Source organism: Colobus angolensis, unplaced genomic scaffold (genome assembly GCF_000951035.1).
Source record: "Colobus angolensis palliatus isolate OR3802 unplaced genomic scaffold, Cang.pa_1.0 Scaffold32, whole genome shotgun sequence".
In the NCBI taxonomy this organism is placed as follows: Eukaryota; Metazoa; Chordata; class Mammalia; order Primates; family Cercopithecidae; genus Colobus; species Colobus angolensis.
This window is the reverse complement of record NW_012116488.1, coordinates 11,409,702-11,432,080: the sequence shown is the minus strand read 5'-3', so window position 1 is coordinate 11,432,080 and position 22,379 is coordinate 11,409,702. Positions and strand designations below refer to the sequence as shown.

At 48.9% G+C, this 22,379-nt stretch overlaps 1 protein-coding gene across 2 annotated transcripts; it reads left to right on the top strand.

Moving 5' to 3' along the window:
• Positions 1-1,232: 1,232 nt before the first annotated feature.
• SERPINA3 (serpin peptidase inhibitor, clade A (alpha-1 antiproteinase, antitrypsin), member 3) lies at positions 1,233-12,936 on the top strand. 2 transcript variants are annotated; one of them, XM_011951520.1, is made up of 5 exons: positions 1,233-1,300; positions 3,261-3,911; positions 8,032-8,305; positions 11,102-11,252; positions 12,489-12,936. In XM_011951520.1, the coding sequence occupies exons 1-5, from the start codon at positions 1,234-1,236 to the stop codon at positions 12,690-12,692; spliced, it is 1,347 nt and encodes a 448-aa protein (XP_011806910.1). In that variant the 5' UTR covers position 1,233; the 3' UTR covers positions 12,693-12,936. The 2 variants fall into 2 exon arrangements, with proteins under 2 accessions (XP_011806910.1, XP_011806911.1); XM_011951521.1 differs by having other exon boundaries at positions 1,238-1,296.
• Positions 12,937-22,379: the final 9,443 nt, after the last annotated feature.

The following is a 22,379-nucleotide window of genomic DNA, read 5'->3' as shown; positions in this document are numbered from 1 at the left end:
TTTTTTTGGTATTTTCAGTAAAGATGGAGTTTTGCCATGTTGGCCAAGCTGGTCACGGACTCCTGACCTCAGGTGGTCTGCCCACCTCAGTCTCCGCTGGGATTACCAGCATGAGCCACCACTCCCGGCCAAGACTTTTTTTCCTTTTTGATGAGCCAAAGAAAAACCCCGGACTAGCTAAGAGAGAGGCCCAAGGATACCTGAAGGCCGGGGAGGAGGGACAACCACTTGTTGGCGTGAACCAACAGCAGAGGCTCAGCAGGGCAGAGGCCAAGGCTGAGGACGCCCCCACAGAGAGAGCCTGAGGACAAGGGGTTCCTCACAACACCTGTGCTCCCCAAAAGCTCCCCTCCTCACCCCTCTCTAGGTGCCCTACTCTCTGGGGTTGGTGAAGGGGTGCCCAAAATGCAATTGATCTACAGAAAAACAGAGTCCTGTATTTTAAAAATTTATCTAGGTTTGTATATGCACATTCACATCACACAGACAGACACACATGCAGCCACACACACACATACACACACACACACAGACACCAAAGAAAAGTGCCTTAGAAATACACCCAAATGTGGCCAGGTGCGGTGGCTCATGCCTGTAATCCCAGCACTTTGGGAGGCTGAGGAGGGTGGATCACGAGGTCAGGAGTTTGAGACCAGCCTGACCAACATGGTGAAACCCCATCTCTGCTAAAAATACAAAAATTAGCCAGGTGTGGTGGTGTGTGCCTGTAGTCCCAGCTACTCAGGAGGCTGAGACAGAAGAATTGCTTAAAGCTGGGAGGCAGAGGTTACAGTGAGCTGAGATCACACCACTGTACTCTAGCCTAGGTGACACAGCAAGACTCCATCTCAAAATAAAAATAAAAAATAAAAAGAAATAAAAAAGAAATATACCAAAATGTTAGTTGGGGTCCTCTCCAGGTAGCAAAGTGCTGGGGGATATTTTCCAAAGTCCTTCTTTATATTCTCTGAGTTTTTCCATGTTCTTTAAGGAGTATTTAAAAAGCAGATAAAAACTAATATGACAAAGGATTTTTTGTGTGTTTGTTTGACGTTTTAAGGAAGAGATTAGAGCTATTCCCATAACCAGGTTATTTGAGTGGGTCCAACAAGCCAGTGTTACCAGAAATTATCATCTGGTCATTTCCAATCTGAGAACAGAACACTTGGTTGTCCTGGCATTTCTCAAGCAGGGGGAGGAGTTCTCTGCAGGAATAAATAAGCCTCAGCATTCATGAAAATCCACCACTCCAGACAGACGGCTTTGGTATCCACCAGCTACATCCAGCTCCCTGAGGCAGGTAACCCATGATGTTTTATATCCTGGGAGCGGAGGAATCTGTTTTTCCAGGAGAGTTTTAGGGGGCAGCCTGGAGCATGTGAGGGGTGAGCCGAGGTCAGGAGGAGGTGTGCTCAGGTGTTAGGGGCCAGGGGACTGCTCTGGGCTGCCGCTGATTCCCTGTGCCTTTTTTAGAGGCATCCTCTGTGTCTGGGTTTTCACACCTACAAAGGGCGGAGGTGCCCTGGGGCCTCTATGATCATTTCTGCCTTAATACTTACAGATTCTGGTTCGAATCCGCTATGCATCTGGCCCTCAGGGAAGAGGTGCTGTCCTCTTGCCTGGAGCAGGGTGCAGCTCTCAGAACATGTGGCAGATGTGATTATTGCACTGGGTCCCTCTAAACAGAGGCCACAGGCCTCATGGTGATTTCAGGGTCTCCATGGGGCTGCCTCGGGGGCTCCACTTCCCCAGAAGGACCCCTGGCCAAGTCGACAGATGGGCTGTGTCTCTGTCCAGCAACAGAAAAGACAAACTGCTGGGAAACAGCCAGCCCTCCAACTTGCCCAAACAGAAAAGACAAGACTTTGTCCCTGAAATAATTCTGGAGAAAAATATTGTCTGACATTTATCCAGAGAAATGGTTGCATCAGCCTGAGAGTAAACAGTTGAAGCAAACAAGCTACCTCTGTCCCTGGGCTTGGCCAAAGGCATTTCCACTGGCCTCCCCTCCTTCCCCTCCTTCCCCTCCTTCCCCTCCTTCCCCTTTCTCTTGCCTTCTTCTTCTTCTCCTCCTCTCTCCACCTCTCTCCCTTCCCCTCCCTTCCACTCCCCTCTCTTCCCTGCTCTTCTCCCCAACACCCAAGCCGCTGCTTTTCTCTTCTGAATTCTAGGACTGAGTGGGTGGAGGCTGAAGGTGAATAATCTTGTTTGCTGCAGTCACCGGCTTGGAACTCAGCCCTTCCAGGGTATCTTGTGTAGTAGCTCATGGCTCTTCTCTGGCTTGTAGTTTCAGGCGTGGGGTAGTATGGGAGGTTGTGACTCCGGGTACATCTAGTATGAACCAGGTGCCTTCATTATTTATCTCACCTGAGCCATTTAACGTGTTGTGCAGAGATGGAAGCAGGTTCAGAGAGGTTCAGTCACCTGCTTGCCACTACACAGCAATCAAAATTGGCCAAAATAAAATGCTAGTCCAAGTCTGGGAGAATCCAAAGCCCTCTCTGCCTTCTCCCCACTAGGAGGCCCTTCCAGGCTTATGGTGCACACAGATGCCACGTGGCAACCTGGCAGGGGCAGAAAGGAATATTTGCCTTTCTCTGGTCTTGATGCCGACCATTATCAGGGCCATCTAGGCTCCAGACATTGTACCGGGGACGTTCATTTCTCTCTCTCAGTCAATTCTCACTACAACCCGGCATCACACCGTGGAGGCCTGCGGAGGCCACACCCCGTGTCATCTAGAGGCTGGGAGAGTCACTGTGGCCTCTGACTCCGTCTAGGGCTCCTTCATCCCTGGGTTGTACTTTGGTGGCAGTTGGGGGACTAGGGGAAGGGAGCCCCTGCTTTCTAATCTCCTAGGATGAGGTCTGCTCACCAAGCAGGAGAGGAGCAGGCATTCTGATTGGACTGAACCTCGGACCCCCCCATCAGCTTCCAGACCGAGGTGCCAGGCAAACCTGGCTGCCCACTGGACTCCTTTACCTGTTTGCTGTATGGCCTTGGGCAAGCCCTCTCACCGCTCTGTGCCCAGTTTTTCCACTGGAAAAAAAAATGGCAACAATTATGGCACTTACCTCAAAGGATGAAAGGAAGCACAGTGATGTGTGTCGGGGACCCCAGAGAGCACCCACCTGAGGGAGGTTCCAAAGCTAGCAAGAGGCAGCAGAACAGGGACCAGGACGCAGGCCGGGTGGGGGGCAGTGGGAGGTGGTCAGGGCTCCATCTGGCCCTCTGAGACTTAAAGAATCTTTGCTTTGCAGAGTTGAAAATGGAGAGAATGTTACCTCTCCTGGCCCTGGGGATCTTGGTGGCTGGGTTCTGCCCTGCTGTCCTCTGCCACCCTAACAGCCCACTTGACAAGGAGAATCCGACCCAGGAGGACCAAGACCGGGGGACACATGTGGACCTCGGATTAACCTCCGCCAACGTGGACTTCGCTTTCAGCCTGTACAAGCAGTTGGTCCTGAAGACCCCTGGTAAGAATGTCATCTTCTCCCCGCTGAGCATCTCCACCGCCTTGGCCTTCCTGTCTCTGGGGGCCCATAATACCACCCTAATGGAGATTCTCAGAGGCCTCAAGTTCAACCTCACGGAGACTTCTGAGGCAGAAATTCACCAGAGCTTCCAGCACCTCCTGCGCACCCTCAACCAGTCCAGCGACGAGCTGCAGCTGAGTATGGGAAATGCCATGTTCGTCGAAGAGCAGCTCAGTCTGCTGGACAGGTTCATAGAGGATGCCAAGAGGCTGTATGGCTCCGAAGCCTTTGCCACTGACTTTCAGGACTCAGCTGTGGCTAAGAAGCTCATCAATGACTACGTGAAGAACAGAACCAGGGGGAAAATCACAGATCTGATCAAGGACCTTGATTCGCAGACAGTGATGGTCCTGGTGAATTACATCTTCTTTAAAGGTGAGTGCCTGGCTTGGGGTTCAGAAGAGGTGGATGCTTAGTTTCGAGCCTCAGGGCTATTTCTGTCCTGACACAACAACAGTGTTATTAGGCAAACCACTGTAGAGGAGAGTGCCCACGGCATGGGGGCAGCATGGGCATCAAGACCCCGCCCTGCCCATAGGCATCGCCATCTCCTGTGGGGTTTTTCCAAATTATGGTTTGTCCTTCCAAGACATAACTCAGTGGGGCCCATCAGCCCTTGGTCTGAGTCGGTGTGGTGCCTTTCACTCTGATTTATACTTGTCCGGCAAACAGAAAGAAGGAGCTCTCCTTTCAAACCACTCCAGGGCGCGCAGGAGCTACAGCTCCCTCCTTGCAGGGGCGCCGCTAGACTGGGCCAGGAAGCCCCTCTGTCTGGATGCACCTGGGGCTTCTACCCTGCACATGCAGGAGGAGATGGTCCAGCCAGGGGCCTTGGTGTCTGGAGGCAGCCAGGTGGGGCTAGAGCCAACTTCACAGGGGAAGATAATCCTCAAGGAGCCTGGCCACTTCCAAGGTTCTACGATTCTACTCTGGTATCATCTTTAACTATTTTTAAAAATGTGTCATTGACACATAACAAATGAGGGCAGAAATGGCATTGTTCCCATCTGGGGAAGAGCCTCAAGGATGGGCGGTATCCAAGACATGGCCCTTTGCCAGATTCTAACTGGTCCGGAGCCCAGTCCCACTGATAGAAACTCAACCAATGCAGACCTCAACCTGCAAGCTCCGAAGGGGCAGAGTGCAAGCAGGTAGCTTCTGCCTCCTGGGGCCTGCAGTCCAGATGGGGACCAAAAAAAAGAGATAGGGACCCAAAGAGTGATCACTGAGCCAGAGGGTGGAAAGGTGCTTAGGAGACATGAGCTGCTTGGAGGCAGTCCCGCTTGGGGGCTGTTGATTGATTCCTGGGCAAGCCGCTTCATCTCCCGGGCCTGGGTTTTCATCTGTAAATGAATGCGTGGATCCGGATCTCCCTCTAAGACTACTGCATGCCTCACATGACATTTGTTCTTTGAGTTTCCCGTGTTCTCCCCTCCTACCACCTAGCCCTGTGCTAGGACTCTCCCCTCCAGAACACAGTAGCCAGCCCAGCTTTCCCTCCCCACCTGCCTCTACCAATGGGAAACAGGCAGGTGGTAAACAGGTGGGCAGTGGAGCTGGCCCCATGTGTCCAACCTCCCCTGGAAGCTCCCACTCCCCTCATTGTTCAGTGCTCCGGTCCTCCTGGAGTGGAGACCTGCAGGGCCCCTCCCCTTCCTCTGGTGACCTCTAGTCACTCTCCAGGTACCAGTTTTGCTCCCTGCCTCAGCCTGGTTTACATACAGTGTATGTGATGAGGCTTGGTCACTGCTGGGGCCGCCCTGTAGAAGGTGGAGGGGGCTGAGCGTGCATGAGCTTCAGGCTGAGACAGTCCCAGCTCAGAACCCTGGAGCGCTTGTTCCCTCCCTTTCTGCTCTTCCTCTTCCACTGCACCCACTGGACCCAAGAGCATGTGAGGACTGACTCACCCAGTGATGCTAGAACTATGTATTCAGCTGAAAGTAAGGGAGAGGGGGCATCCAACCAGGGGCAGAAGATGGGAATTCAAGAAAATAAGGTTTCCCTAGAAAACTGTTTTCTTCTTTTCTCTTAAATCTAGATAGAAAAAGAAGGGGAGGCCATTACAGAAGAGATAAGTCGAGTCAAGCAGAGATCGGATACTAAAGACACTAGTCTAACCAGACATTCGAGCCCTCAGTTGAATAGTTGAGGATGTCAGAAGATGTTAAGGAGGCAGAATCAGAAAACTTGGTGACTGGCAGACAGAAATGGGGGGAGATGGGGCCAGATGTGAGAAGATTTAAAGGCTTGTAGAGCCTGGATGATGATTTCATCCAGCAAACCTATCCCTCTCCCCATTCTGGCATACAAGGCAGCAGTCCAGGTCCCCACAGGCAGCCCATCTTCCTGGCAGGGACCCATGCTGGAGATCTGGCCAGCTGAAAGGCCCCAGAGGAACTCGGTGCCCTGGGTAATATGAGAAGGTGCTCCATGGTACTGCCGTCACATGGAGGCCCCAGAAGCACCTTAATGGCTGCTGCAATTCGTGATGGGGACACCTGTCCAACTGAAATGTCTCCTACCCTGAGATGGGTCCTTGCTCCGAGGGGTCTTTACAATTAGATTTGTCCCCAGTCATTCCATGTTGGGAGGTTGCAGGGACCAGAGAAGCTGAGATGGCCTTTGGGGAGGGGGAAGGAAAGATGGACTGTTATTTTGGTCCTAAAAGTCCAAAGGTGGGGAAGTGTCAAGAAGGAAGATGAGGGCACAAGAGAATGTAAGGCCACCCAGAAGCTGGCTCTCATTACAATTATGGAAAGGAAAACCAAAATAAAGAAAGAAAGGGAAGAAGCTCCCATTTATTGAGCACCTACTCTCACCAGCCATACACATGCAATACCTCATTTAATCCTTGCAGCAGCTCTGAAAGGTGGATGGTGGTGTTGCCATTTGTTAGGTAGGAGACATGAAGTCCAGAAAAGCAAATAATTAAACATTCAAAATTGGCCTGGGCCCATTTGAAAATTCCTTTTTCTGCCTCATTTTAGCCCCTAATGTAAAGCCATTTGTGACTTTATCAGCTTTTACCAAGCACCTCCCAAAACCAAGAATGGAGGTGACAGATTGTGGAGCCCACAACCTAGAGAAAGAATTGACAATTTTTTTCTGTAAAGGACCTAGTAGTAAGTATTTTAGGCTATGTGGTCCACCTGAGGTCCCTTTTGCAGATTCTTCTTTTCGTCCTCCTCCTCTGCTTCTTCTTCATCTTCTCTTTCCTCTTCATTTTTTTCACAACCTTTGAAAAATATAAGCACCATTCTTAGCTTTAGGTACACACAGAAATAAGCCGAGGCTGTATTGGCTTACAGGCTATAGTTTCCTGACCCCTGTTCTAAAGGAGGAAAATAATTGTACCCAACCAAATTCATGCAAATTATGGGCCTATGTCATAATTCCCAAAGAATGAGTTTCATGGAATTTTCAACATTTTAAATATTTTACTCCATTCTTCCCTTGCTTGCATAGTTTCTGATGAGAAGTCTGCTGTCATTTTCATCCTTATTCCTTTTTAGATAAGGTGGAGTTTTCCTCCCTCTGCCCCTACCTCTACCTCTTTCAAGATTTTCTCTTTCTCTTTACTGTGGTAAATAGGCCTTTAGTGGGAGGAATTATGTCAGTCTGGCTAGGAGTCAGACTGCATTTCATGTTTGTGATAGCTAGAGGTGCCAGAGGCAGTTTCATGGAATTTTACCTTTGCAACACTGAAAACCTAGGCAGCCTCAGAGTCAGAATACCCACAGTTGAATTCTCGGCCAGACAGACACCAAATCCAGGGCAAGTCTTAGCTGGATATTCATGGTCTGTAGAGGTGGACATGAGCTAGATATGCGCTGAAGACCGTAACCCGCTCATGGCTTTTGTGATGTCCAAAACCCCCACCCCCTAAGATGTCACAGGTGTCCCTAGGCTTTTATTCCCATGGTCTCTCCTGGCTCTGAGTTCTATCTTCCACTAAGATTCTCCCTGTTCCTCCCCTCATTCACACTGATCAGCATCTCTTCTGTCTGTCCTCACTAACTCACACACAGAACTCAGTCTCTTTCCTCCTATTTCCACCCAAAGCCCTCCCACAAACCACTGTTATATGTTCACATCCCTGTAATGCCAGTGAGTAACAATCGCTAATGAAACATTTTTCCTTTTAAGGAACCAAAACTGTCCCATTTCTCCTCAAGCACCAGCCTCCCAAGTGTTGTCATGCCTCTTTCCCTCACTTTCCCTGAACCTTCTCTCTCTCTCTCTTGTACTTCTTATTCCCAGATTCCTATTGATTTCTCATTTAGTACAAGAAACTAGATCTTTCTTTCATGGCTCTTTTCCCAATCCAAGCCTGCTGGGCTCTCCCTCACCCCCAATAACTTTTACTATTGCCAAGCTACTTCTCTAAACCAAAGCAGGGTCACTTCTGTGAGGGACTCTGGGCACTTCCACTGCAGAGTCAAGGCAGGGTGACCCTTGCACTCATACGTTCTCCAACTGCTTGCTCCACCTTCAGCCAAATGGAAGATGCCCTTTGACCCCCATGATACTCATGAGTCAAGGTTCTACTGGAGCAAGAGAAGGTGGGTAAAGGTGCCCATGATGAGTTTGCAGCACGTGACTACACCTTACTTCCGGGACGAGGAGCTGTCCTGCACCGTAGTGGAGCTGAAGTACACAGGCAATGCTAGCGCACTCTTCATCCTCCCTGATCAAGACAAGATGGAGGAAGTGGAAGCCATGCTGCTCCCAGAGACCCTGAAGCGGTGGAAAGACTCACTGGAGTTCAGGTGATTCTTCCTGGCCCCCCAAGACCCCACATCTCACCAAGTCAAGGTCTCACCAATGTCCAGGGACAAGGGCATAGTGGTGGGAGAACTAATACAGGGGCAGGTGGAATTTACACTTACTTTGCCCTGTGCTGCCTGGGTGGCTTTGGGCTTGATTTTTTTTCTTCTTCTTCTTTAAGATGATGACATCAGACAGGACAAGGGGCTGAGGCTTCCTCTGACTCCAGTATGTTCTAAGTCATGAGAAATCTTTTGCACAGTCCCAAACACTCATGCATGGTCTTTCCTGGTCTCAATCTCTTGAAGGGAGAGAGAAACAGAAGGCATTGTGATCAGTTGAGGGCTGTGGTAAGATGTACACTGAGAATCAGCTCTGCACTGGTGAACCACTATATTTATTCATTCGCTCAGCATTTGCTGCATGATTAACTGAGCACCTACTATGTGTCAGACACTAATTTGCACCCTGAGAGTAAATCAGTAAATAAAACACAAGATTCTCTGCCCTCTTGGAACTTACTTTGTGATAGGAGAGGAGAGAGGCAATAAATAAATATAACAAATAAGTTACGTGATATGTTAGAAGGCGAGAAATTGAGTAGGGGGATAGAAACTGAGTAGAGGAGGATGAAAGGATCAGGAAAACTGGAACTTATGTTAACTTGTGATTTTAAATAGAGTGGCCATTAGATGATGTCTGAGCATCCATATAACAGAGGGGAGGGGTGGAGTTGTGTTGGTATATCAAGGAAAAGCATTCCTGGCAGAGGGAACAGTCAGTGCAAAGCCTCTGAGGTGGAAGTGAACTTGATACGTTCAAGGAAGAGCGAGGCCAGAGTGGCTGGAGCAAAGCGAGTGAGAAGAGAGTTGAGAGAGGTCAGGAATCCCCAAAGGCATGGAGCAGCTTATGTAGGGCCACATAGACCCCTAGAAAACCTTGTCCTTCCTCCTGTCTGTGAAATGGAGAGCCATCAGGAGGTTTGGAGGAGTGCGGCGATCTGAGTGTTGTTTTAAAAGACTAATCCTGGCTGCTAAGAGGAGAATAACTATAGAACAGGTGTGGAGTCGTTGACACTTGCAGGAACCAGGCACAGACATGAGGTGGGAACCCACTGTGGCTGGGACCCAGGAGGGAGCCATGCATGTGAGAAGTGGTTGCATTCCAGATAAATCTGAGGGTAGAAGAACAGGCTGGGGCACATGGAATTCAGCTGACCGATTTCATGGGGACACAGTGAGGTGGAGCAGTAGTTCCGGGCCCAGACCCTGCAGTGGGCCCAGGGAGTGCATGTGGGCAACTGTGCAGGGTAGGGAGGGAGGAGCACCAGCCTTGGGTTGAGACCGTGGTGGCTGGTGTGACCTGGAGCAGGTCATTGCTCTTCCCTGGAGCTCAGCTATCTCCTGAATAGAGAGAAGTGTCCTTTCCCCACCACCCCTGTTTTCACTAGGTGATTATGAGAATCCAGTGAGGTGCTGTATGTGGAAGCTGTAATAAACCACCAAGGGCGAGGAAGCTGCTTCAACACAAACTGAGGCTGCAGCCCCTGCCCCAACCACTGTCCAGAGGGCTGGAAACCTCTCGGGATTACCTGACCCTTAGCCCCTCCTCACTCTAGATCCCAGGAGACCCCAGAACACGGGAGTCCTACCCAACCCATCCATTTACTCCCAGACTCCTTCCTCCTTTAGCACCAAATAGCTACCAGGGAGCAGGGCTCAGCAAATAGTTATGAATGGCAAGAATTCTCCAAACACTTTGGATTTACGAAATGCTTAGATTTACAAAATGCTGTGGTCCACACACTCCTGGCCCACAAAGAATTCTCAATAGATATTGGCTGCATGAAGGATGGAACGAAGGGACAAACATATGAATGAATGAATAAAAATAGAAATAGGACACCTTCCTCCTTCAGGGGACTCAGAGTCTAATGGAAGACACAGCCTCCTGTATGATTGTAAGACCAGGCAGACAGCGACAGGCGTCTTAAGAGGGCTATAAGCTAAGGGAGGGGGAGCTCACAGGTGGGAGGTGTGACTTGGGCCTCTAACAGCTTGCTGCCTGCTCTGTGCCAGTCCACACCTGGCTTGAGGGACAGTGCCCACCGGCGAGGCAAGATGGGAACCTCCAATTGATTGTTTCAGGATCCCCAAAGCTCTTCCAATACAATCAGACTCCTCAGAGGCCCCCAGACCCTTTTTGACCTGCCTCTGGCTCCTGGCCCACCTCATCCCTCACCACCCCGCTCCCTGAGACAGTGAGGTCACCCACCACCCTGTGGAGCAACTCCTCTTGCTCCCACCTCCTTCCAGGTTCTTCCACCTGCCTCCTGCCCATCTCTTCACCTAGATAGCTCCTTTCCCACCTTTGGGACTCAGCCTCAATGCCACCTCCTACAGGAGGCCTTCCTGGTGCTCCCATGAAGCAAACTGCCATGCAGCCAGTGCAGCTGACCTGGTCCAGGCTCTCAACACAATCAGGATTCCCTGCTGGTGTGAAGGTGCTTCGACCACATTGTAAACTGCAGGGAAAGGGCAGGACCAGGCTCGAGCAGGGCCACAACTCTAGACTTGGTGCGCTGCCTGGAGCCTTTCACACTTGCAGATCTGAATGAATAATTAATGAACAAGAAGAGTAAAGACAGGGGTTAAGAAATTGAGGAACAGATTATTTATTTCTAGTCAGAAGGGGGTGACTGTAGAGGAAACCAGGGAAGACCATGCTGCGAGATGGGAGGCAGGTAGGCACTGGTCAGCAGAGTTTCAGATACTTTTTTTTTTTTTCTCATTTTCTAGACATATAGACGAGCTCTACCTGCCAAAGTTTTCCATCTCGGGGGACTATAACCTGGAAGACATACTTTTCCAGCTGGGCATTGAGGAAGTCTTCACCAGCAAGGCTGACTTGTCAGGGATCACAGGGGCCAGGAACCTAGCAGTCTCTCAGGTGAGTATTTAGACTTGGGTCAATTCATCCTTTGTGTCTGAACTTGAATGGCGAAGGCCAAATGGACTTTTGGGTACTCTTGAACTTGGGTTAATGCAAGTGCATTTCTCATTATACACTCACCCTGCTTGGGACACCCCCAAGCCAAGAAGAGCTAAGTTATAGCCCAGCTCCTGTTGCTGTGTTAGGGGCTGGTCCTCTACAACATAATGTCACCCAGGCTTGGAATCAGAAAGCCATGGACACCATTCCACACTACACCATTCACTACCCATGGAGGCAAACAATTGAAGTCCTCCACCCCCAGCTTTTCATGTGTAAAATGGTAGTGATAGTTCTTGGCCAGTATCCAGTGCCTGGATACTTACTGTGGAAGCCACAGTAAACCACCAAGGGCGAGGGAGTTGCTTCAACACTAACCTGAGGCTGCAGCCCCTGCCCCAACCACTATCCAGAGGGCCGGATGCCTCTTGGGATTGCCTGGGCAGGTAATGCCAATAGGTAATAACAATGACTATCTAGCAATTGTGATGAAAATAAGCTCAGAGTATGAGAGACGATTACTTGGGACACTCAGCCTGTGTTACTCAAAGCACAGGTGCCAAGGCAGGGTGGCCGTGCAGCCCTTCGCTCTTGTCTGCCCTCTGTGCTCACACAGCCCTGGGTTGAGGGCTGTACTCCACCTTTCAAACAGCAAAGTAACAGAACGGTGTGTGTAGAGGAGCAGACCCGTATGGTTCAGGAATTCAAGGCTATGAAAAGTACTTGAAAACCCCACAGATGTTTAAGCTAGAGCAGGAGAGATGCTGAAAGCCATGCTGGCCTGGCCGAGGAGGTTTCTGCAGCAGCTTCTTGTGGTCAAGAGCTGCCAGGATGTTGCTTGGAAGAAAAATACTTTACATTGCTCTTGCTCTTCCTCCCAACAGTAGTGGCTGTTTTGGGGGCAACAGACCCTCAACTTGGACAGAAAGGGATGCATATGAGTTGCTCCATCCTTTACCTCGACGGCTCTGGGCAAATCACACACAGCATCTGGGTCTCCATTTGCATATCTAGGCATCAGTACTGTGCGAAACTAGTTGGCAGGGGAGTTGAGAGGAGCAAACATTCAACAGTGCAAAGACAGGCCCGTGCTAGGTGCTCAATGCACATTAGTCCCCTTAGCGGCACACAGGCAGGTTGCTGACTTCCTGCCCATCTGTGTCTCCCATGAATAATGTTCTGCTCTCCCCACAGGTGGTCCACAAGGCTGTGCTTGATGTGTCTGAGGAGGGCACAGAAGCATCTGCTGCCACAGGAGTCAAAATGATCCTCCTTTCTGGATTGGTGGACCCAACGATCACTGTGCGTTTCAACAGGCCCTTCCTGATGATCATCGTCCCTATGGACACCCAGAACATCTTCTTCATGAGCAAAGTCACCAATCCCAAGCAAGCCTAGAGCTTGCCATCAAGCAGTGGGGCTCTCAGTAAGGAGCTTGGAAGGGAAGCTGGATGCTTGGGTCTCTGGGCACAGCCTGACCCCTGTGCACCGAGTGGCCAGGGCATGTCTGGCCCTGTCTGCTCATCCTTGGAAGGTGACAGCAACTGCCTGTGTAGCTCCCACATGCACAGGGGCCCATGGACTCTTCACTCTGGAGGGTCCTGGGTCTCCTGAGAGCAATAAACAGTTTCCTTGGACACGTTGCTTGTGCCTTTCCATGCTGACTGCCAGACTCTGTACCTCTGAGGCTACTTGTGCCCCAAAGCCAAGCCCCCTGACCTCCCATGCAGGCTCAGCTCCACCCCAGAATCTGGGCTCCTTCTGCCTTCAGCTGCAGCAGCCTGCCCAGGACCACCTAAGCTTGTGACTGAGCTCACTCAGACCTCAGGCCCAGGGCTGGGAGGGGAACCTACTGCTCTAAGGCTAATTCCTGCCTCCCGGGCTTCTGGGTGCCCACTTTCAGCTTCCCTTTTTCCACCCCCAGGGCCTAGGCTCCACCTGGCTCTTTCAAGAGCTCCTAGCCCTGACCACATCTAGCACAGCCCCCGGACCCCTCGCTCCTGCAGCTGGGCAGGGCTTTATCATGGGACTTCCCTCTTCTGCCCTTTAGCACCCCTAATTTGGGGGAAGTAGCTACTTTCTGGGTTTCCAGTCTGAGCCCCTCAACTGCCTCACCAGTTCCTAGCCCTGGTTGTGTGAATGATCTTCCTCAGCAACCAGAGTGCAGAGCTGAGGACAAATGAACCATCAGCGCACAACTGCAATAAAAGCAATCATGTAGTCAGGCATTTAACCGAGACTCTCAGGCACCTTGCCATCTCTATCACAAAGTCTATAATGATAATGTTGACAGCAGCTGAATACTTGAGGTTTTGATGCCAGACAATCTGCTAAGGTCTCTCTCTGAAATAACCAATTGAATCCTCCTGATGTCCCCATAAGATAAATGCTCTCAGCAGTCCCATTCTATGGATGAGGAAACTGAGGGACAGAGAGGCTTAGTAATTTTCCCAAGGCCATGTAGCTAGTAATTATCGCCTGTAGAATGTTAGCTTATCATTCCTGCCACCAGAGGCGCCCTCTTAACCACAAAGTGATTTCTGTAGGGATTGCCTTCATGGAACGTACAACCTGATGGCTAATAGATGGTGAAACAAGTCTGTGGAAGCTGAGGGAGAGCACCAAATTCAGTATGGGAAGTCAAGAGAAGGCTTCTTGGAGGAGGCAACTTCTGTGCTGAGGTCAGGGAAAGAGAAGGTGGTCAAGTGAACAGAGGGGACAACACTTCAGATGGAAAAAAGAGCAATGGTAGCATTCAAGAAACCAAAAGAAATTGGATGGCTCTGAGGCAAAGAGCAGAGAGGCTGAGGGGCTACAGAGAGGAAGGCGCCATGACAGAGCCGCTGGGGCTGCAGCGGGGCTGGCCCCTGGCAAGGATTCCCAAGTGTTTCCTTAGAGCCACAGGGAGCTTTAAGGGAGTTTAAACTCAGATGTGATGGAAGCAGCTTTGCACACTAGAAAAGTACTCTGGCTGCTGAGTAGAAAAATGATTCATAACCCAGGACAAGGATGTGGGTTGGACATCGAGGGGTCTCTGTGGGAACTGGGGCAAAATAGGTCAGAGCTGGGGAGGGAAAGCAGGGATGATTCTGTTGAAAGACTGAGGAGAATGGGTGTGAATTTACAATTGCAGGTGGGGTGGAAGGGAGAATAACTGTATTTGGGTTTGGGCCCCTGGGTGATCCCCAGTTCTCTGAACAGGAAATCCAGCAGGGGCTTGCTGGCAAGGAAAGTCAATACATTCAGATTTGGACCTCCCATGTCTGAGATTCCTGGGAGACACCCCAGGAGCTTGTTCAGGAAGCAGCAAGGCTGAAGTCAGGAGAGAAATCTGGGCTGGAGGGAAGCATTCAGGATCCTCCCCTGGGATGGGCAAGTAAGTATTGAGGGTGTCCCCTCAAATGAGTGCCATGGAGTGAAAAGAAAAGGGGAACCTCAAGGACTGGCTAAGAAAGGACAGCCCACCAAGGAGAGTCACCAGCGTGGGGCAGGAGACAAGAGGACAGGGAGAAAGCTGTTGCCACAGGACCAAGAGGAGAGACTTATCCAGGGGAGAGGGGAGAAAACCTAGAGACAAATGATGAATGAATGCAATGAATGGGTCCATGGGATTTAGTGATCTAAAACTACTCAGGATCACAAATGCAATGTTAGCAGAATTAAGGGAGGACCACAGTGGGCTGGAGAGTGAGCAGGAGAGGGAGAGAGGGAAGGCAAGACAGCGTGCAAATGCCTGTTTAGACTGGCCTTTAGGGAAGGAGAAAGAGGGGGTGGTGGGTAGAGAGTGCTAGGCTGAAGTTAGCTGCAGTGCTTGATAGATGTGAGAGCCTTGAGCAAGCTTGCATAACCATAGAAAGGATTCAGGAGGCAGGGTGACAAGCAACCAGGGTTGCAGAGTGGCACGACTCCTCAGCTTACAGTTCACAGGTGGTTTGACATCGCCTTCAACTCAGAGTTGCAGAATGAGCAGTCGGCCAGGCTGCATGAAGCATCCATGGAGAGGGCACAGGTGGAGGGCAAGGATCAAAGGTCAAGGCTTCCACTGTCGTGGGAATGCAGGGAGGGCCTGGTGAGGGGGCTGGTGAGGGTGTGTGTTTATTGGGAGGATCGGTGGCCTCCTCTCCTCCAATGACTCTGATGATTTCTAGTATAGGAGGCAAAGTCACCTGCTTAGTGATATTTGCCAGAGGTTGGGGCAGGAAAAGGAACAAAATGGGACAGAGAGTGGACCAGGGTGTCACGGCAGGTCAGCCAGGCTCACTGATGAGTGCCTTGGAGGTCCAGCTCCAGGAACTCTTGGTGGTTCCAGGCTTTACAGACAGTTGTGGAATCCCTTATCTGGTGGAATATTTCCCCATTCTTACCAGCCCCCTTGTGGGCTTCAAGAAGGCCAAGTGCTGATCAGAAGGACAGGAGTCAAGGGGGCTGGAGGTACAGATTAGAGAAGGGTTGACGTCATGGACTTGAGATCAGCACTGGGGGGGTACAGATGAGGGCAGAGGGAGTTGATCACTGGGGAAGACTGAGGATGGGAAGATGGGGTCCCTAGGAGGTCCAAGAATGACCTGTGAGAAGTGTCATATGAAGTATAAAAGCTACTTTTCCCTGAAGAGGATGTTTTCGTGTTGACTCTCAGTTTTCTCACTATAAGGTGGAAACCATGATAGGGTGCGCATGTCTGTGTGCATCCATGTGTAAGAAGTCAGCAAGTCACTGAAATGCTTGCTCCTGAGTCTGAACGTTCCTTTGACAGCAATTTAAAAACTACTGAGATGATCTTTTTCATGTGAACTAACTCATCCAGGCTGGCATGGCTTCTCTTCCCTTGACTGGAGCCAGATAACATAGCATTGGACAAGGCTCTGACCTGCCCAGCTCCTGTCCCCAGTCCCTCCTGGCCTCAGTCCAGGTATCTAAGGAGGCTTACCACAGCCCAGGGTTCATTCCCTTCTGTGACTTAGGTCTGGAAATTGCTGGCTGAAAACTGAGTTCCTCCCTTAAGGGAGTGTCTGGGCCCCAGATCTGTGAGTGTGGGGCTTAGTTTCATTCTTCTCCCTCCCCTGGGAGCTGAGGGCACATCCACCTGCTGATCACTAACTATTGCCCTTAAATGGCTTCCTGACACTAGCTGCAGGGACAAGCCAGCCCCTGTCCTGACTTATTACCTCCCTCACTAACCAGAAGTGAAGTCCAAGCCTGAGAGGCACTGACACCAATAAGACACCTACTTACTCTCTCATTCAGCCCATGCGAATTGCCCTCCAAGTGCAGGCCCTGAGCTGGCCCTGGGGATTCTGAGGTAAAGAAAGTGGACCTGATATTTGCCATGGTCGTCTGTGGAGCTAAAGAGAAAAACATGAACAAGAACATGCCTTGGAAACCATGTTAAGGATCTCAGAGTTTATTCAAAGAGTGGTGAGCCACAGTGAATATTATACACAGGGAGGCGTTTTGATTAGATTGCACTAGAAAGACCACCCTGGCTGAGCAGGGAAGAATGGATAGCATATTGAGTGTGGACTTGGTGAAAAGAAGAGAACAGAATGACCAAGAGTTTCAGCTTCGCTAGGAATTGGGAGAGGACACAGAGGAAAGGAGACTAATTGGAGAGAGATTTATTAGACAGAATTGAGGAGACTTCATGGTTGATTGTGTGGGGGACAGAAAGGAAGCAAAGACGGCACCCAAGTTGCTGGGTTGGGAACTTGGAGAACTGAAATCCACATGCTGTTCTATGAGCTAAGGATTATGAATAACGTTTTGTGCAGGAAGAAAATAAGTCCTGACGTGGACATGTGGAGTTGGAGATGCCTGGATGCCATCTAAGAAGAGAAGTCCAACAGAGAATGGGCTGTATGGATCTGAAGTTCAGTAGGGAAATTTGGGCAGGAGGGATGGAATTCAGGATTTCTTCTTGTCAAAAATGTGAGGACACTCTTGCCAAATGACTTCTAATTTTCCCTGTGCCATAGAAAGAGATGTTATCTGCTGAGTCCATCATGGGGAAGCAAAAAACCCAGAAGTCTGGAGGAGGGGAGACGAGGACACATCAGGGAACCCTGATGTTCTAGCAAGCACTAATAAGGGTCCCGTGGGGTCTGGAGACCACTGTGTCACTAACCTGTACAGGTGTGTGGTTCCAGGTATACTCGGCGGTTCAGACATAGACAAAAAGGGGACAGACTGCAAGTGGCTACTGGAGCCAAAATTTCCCCCGGCTACAGGACAGAGGGACCATGAGTGGCTGACATAAGGAAAAATGAGTATATCTGAAAATACTGACCAGAGAGTCATTCAAATGATGGGATTTTCATATTCCAGGCCGGGGACATCAAGGAGCCATAATAGGAAGAGCTGATGGGTGATAGGGGTGTCTGGAAACAAGATGGTACTTTGAAGTTGAATAGGGGATAGTGCATTGAGGTTGAAGACACAGGATGATTCATATATTGCTAAAAGGGTTCCTTCCACTTGCTCAACATCCATTTTACATAGATCTACCAGCTGGGAAATGGGGAAACAATGTCCACAAATTCCATGCAGCTGATTCTCCTGTCTACTCCTCCTTTCTTCTCTGAGCCCTTCCTCTTGCCACACAGCTCCCCATGGTGACTTTCGAGTGGGCAAACCTTCAAAGTCCAGTTCAGATCTTGGTCACATCACTTTGGCCAAATTACCTGGCATCACTGTTACTGCCTCTGCTCTTGAATGATGGGAGAACATCTACTCTAGAGGACCATCGGGTGGATTACAAAGAATCATAATAACAACACATGTCAAAGACCTGGCTGGGTTCCACAACCCTGCTCCACTGCCTACAGCCTCTGCCACACCAGAAACATGCATGACTCCCTCTTGGGCCCACAGGTGCTACTAAGGGCTGTGATTGATGTGGCCAAGAAGGGCACAGAGGAATTAAGCTTCAATTCTCTACAAAGAAAACCCCACTGACCATTGTGCATTTCAACAGCCCTTTTCTGATGCCCATCCTCTCCCCAGATACCCAGAGCATCCTCTCTGGGCAAAATTATTGACCACAATAAAAACATGAAACAAAAATCACAACTTGTAAAGCAAACTGAACCAGTACATGCAAAACAGGTAAACTATACCCAACCATGACTTGTTACATGTACTGCCTACGTCCAGAATGTATTGATAACAACATCTTCAGACCTATGTGATCGAAGGCAAAGCCACAGAAAATGCTTCTAAGAGTAACTCCACACAGACTCAAAATGAGTTTTATAGATAAGAACACCGACTACTCGCTTAGTTTACAAATCCTGGCCACGCTTTAGAAGTATCACTCAGAAACCATCATAGAGTAACTCCAGCCCATGAGACACTGTATTTCCCTTAACTACCCTCTTTCAAGATTTTGCTGCACTGCCAGGATGGTGTTCTCCCTTGCTCAGAGAGTTTAATAAACCCAGCTTTGTTTGAGAGGAGTGAAGCACTGGCAAATGCTACAATGTGGATGAACCTTGAAAACATTATGCTAAGTGAAAGAAGCCAGGCACAAAGGCCATGTACTGTATGATTCCATTTATGTAAAACATCCAGAACATGTAAATTCACAGACACAGAAAGCAGATTAGCGGTTGGCAGGGGTTAAAGGAGAGAAAGAATGGGGATGACTACTCAATGGGTAAGGAATCTCCTTTAGGGGTGATTATAATAGTTTGAAACCAAACGGAGGTAATAGTTACACAACATGTGAATGTACTAAATGTCACCAAATTGAACACTTTACAATGGTTAATTTTAGGTAATGTGAATTTTACCTCAATTAGAGAAAGAGAGAGAGATTAAATGTCACGTATAGAACTTATTTGGATCCTAATTGAAACAAACCAACTATAAAAAAATAAAACAATTAGGGTCATGGTCACACATGTCTTCTGGCATGGGGAGGGCACTGAGGATCAGGGTCTCTCTGCCGCAGGCCACTTGCAGTGCCATGGGATGTAGCGTGGGGCACCATGATCCAGTTCATGCCCACCGGCCCAGTTTTTCCACCATCACAGGGAGATCTCTGCCCCTTGGGGCTGAGAAACCCCAACCTTTCCCCAAGATGAAGTTGCAGGGTATTGAGGTACCAGCCAGATGTCTTATCACAAAGAGTCTGTGGTGGCACAGGAATGGGGCTCCTGCCAGTAACAGGGAAACTGACATGATGGAACTGGTTGAACTCTGAACTGTGACCCCTGCTACAAGAGAAGGGCAAATGGGTAATCGGCAACCAAACCAAAGCTGAAGAAGAGCAAACATGCCCAGTGCCCAGGGAAGAAGAGGAGGAGGTGTGGGTACTGACACTTCCCCTGCAAGCCCACCACACCCTTGGTGAGCCAGGCACAGAGCAGCAAAATGTGTGTGAGTGAGTGAGCGCAGGGTCTGGCCATTGCACACAGCCAGGCATACTGGCTGCTGTGGCGGGGTGGACAGCTCTAAGCACTGGCACAGGTGCTGGCTCCATGCAAGGCTGTGGCTGGACCAGATGTACCATACGTGGCTTCCGTTACGGGCACCGACATCTGGACAAGGGGAACCTGGTGGCACCCAAAAGTTTGGAGACACGAGGAACCAAAGAGCCCCAAAGAGGGTGTCACAGCCCTGGCTTGGGGAGCCCCTAGGTCTGGGCTCCCCAAAACGGATCAGTTCTTCTCTCCTTGTTGCGCACAATGTGGTGAGCAGTGGGCCGTGTTTCAGCTCTGTTTGTGTTACAGTTCTTTCAGTCCCACTGAGAAATTTGTTTTTTTTCTTGAAGAAAATGTACCTCCCTTACCCCCATCCTTACTTTGTATCCTGGCTTATAACAGGCCATCCATTTTTGTAGCAGACTTTTCAAAACAATCGTATAACCTGGTCCTATCTTTCTAGGGCCTGAATCTGCTTACATAGCAGAAAGAATAAAGCCTCCAACTCTTACGCAGCCCGGCTAATAACGGAAGTGTGTCCAGGCTTGAAGTAACTTGAGTTTTAATTTGTTTTTTCTTGTCAGAGTAACGCAAAATTTAAATGGGGAAAGATATTTACTATTTAATACTAAGCTTTAAAAAGAAATCTGCTATCATTGCTATGTATCTTGATGCAAAGACTGTGATGTTAATAAAAGAAAGTACAGAAGACACTTGACATTCAAAGAAAAACTGATTAGGAATCAGTTAGGGAAACAGTGGCTTGATATTAAGAAATTATTGTTTTTAAAAGTGTGACATGCTATTACAATTAAGATATTTTCCCAATTTTTGTACATAAACTGAAATATTTTATAGGATTTACTTTGAAATATTTCACAGGGAGAAAGAGATTGGAAGGTATCAAAAAATGATATTGGTCTTATATTGAAAAGAACTGAAGCTGCTGATGGGCATAAAGGGGCGCATTAAACCATTCTCTCTATTTTTGTATAGGTTTGCATTTTTCCATAACAAAAAAAAAATCCTCCAGAAATCTCACTCTTGGGTATCTACCCAGAGGAAAAGAAGTCATTATACAAAAGGATACCTGCATACACGTTTATAGCAGGACAATTAGCAACTGCAAAAATATGGAAGCAGCCAAAATGCCCATCAGTCAAGAAGTGGATAAAGAAACTGTGGTCTATATATACTGTGGAATACTACTCAACCATGAAAGGAACAAAAGAATGGCATTCACAGCAACCAGGAGGGGACTGGAGACCATTGTTCTAAATGAAGTAACTGAGGAATGGAAACCCAAACATTGTATGTTCTCACTTCTAAGTGGGAGCTAAGCTGTGAGGACGCAAAGACACAAGAATGATACAATGGACTCTGGGAACTCTGGGGAAAGGGTGGGAGGGGTGTGAGGGGTAAAAGACTACGAATAGGGCACAGTGTACACTGCTTGGATGATGGGTGCACCCAAATCTCAGAAATCACCACTAAAGAACTTATTCATGTAACCAAATACCACCTGTTCCACCAAAACGTATTGAAACATAAATAAATAAATAAATAAAATTCGATTGTAGTGATAGTTATATAATTCTGTCAATATACTAAAAATATTGAATGGCACACTTTGAGTGGGTGAAATGTATAATATATAAATTATATCTCAATAAAGCCATTAAAAAAATCCTTGAGGGCAGGATTTGCTTTATTCCCCAGTACTTAATGCATCATCCTCAGATGCAGTAAGCATTCCATGATGAATGAATGAATTAGTGAATGAATGAATACAGTGAATCTCATAATAGACCCCTGCGGTGCCATCCTTGATGTGAACATCAAGAACTGAAGGTTTTAGGAAGTCAACAAGAGGTGACCGTGTGGCTATTGATGTCAAGACAGTGGATAAGCAGAGCAAAAATATAGTAAAAACAGGCAAAGCTGGAAGAAAATTAGTTCTGGCCCAGACCTGTTATCTCCTGGGAATCTTATCTGCACTCAGTCTGCAGGTCATCTTGTGTCATCCCTGCCTCCAAGCCAGCTCAGGAAAGACAAAGCGTTTGATTCTCTAAGGCTTTGCAAACACTCTTTCTATTGAGTACATATTAACTTTTCTGTTCACACTGCATGGCAAAGGGGAAAGTTCTATCGACTTTCCCAAAGAAGCAATCATCACATTGTAACTAGCCATTACAACTTAAAAAGTATTACAGCCCGAATGAAAAAGCAATTATGACATTTAAAAATACCGTAACTCAAGCTCCTTGGAGGCAAAAACTATGACCTGGGCGTCTCTCTGCTCCTGTGATGAGCACAGTGTCTGACACAACAGTTAAGTGTCCATAATGTGTGTTGGGCAAAAGAATGTGACCAGGAGAGGGCGGAGCATTGCTCCAATTTGCTCAGCCTTTTGCTAGAACCTCTGTGTATATCACTAGGCTTAACTTTCCTGTCAACCTTGAGCAGTAAGGAGGGCGAGGGAAGAAACTGAGGCCTGGGAGTGTCAGGCAGAACAAAAGTGGTGGAACCTGCACCCAGGACACCCACCCCAATTCCAGGACACCCACCCCAATTCCAGGACACCCGCCCCAATTCCAGGGCACCCGCCCCAATTCCAGGGCACCCGCCCCAATTCCAGGACACCCGCCCCAATTCCAGGACACCC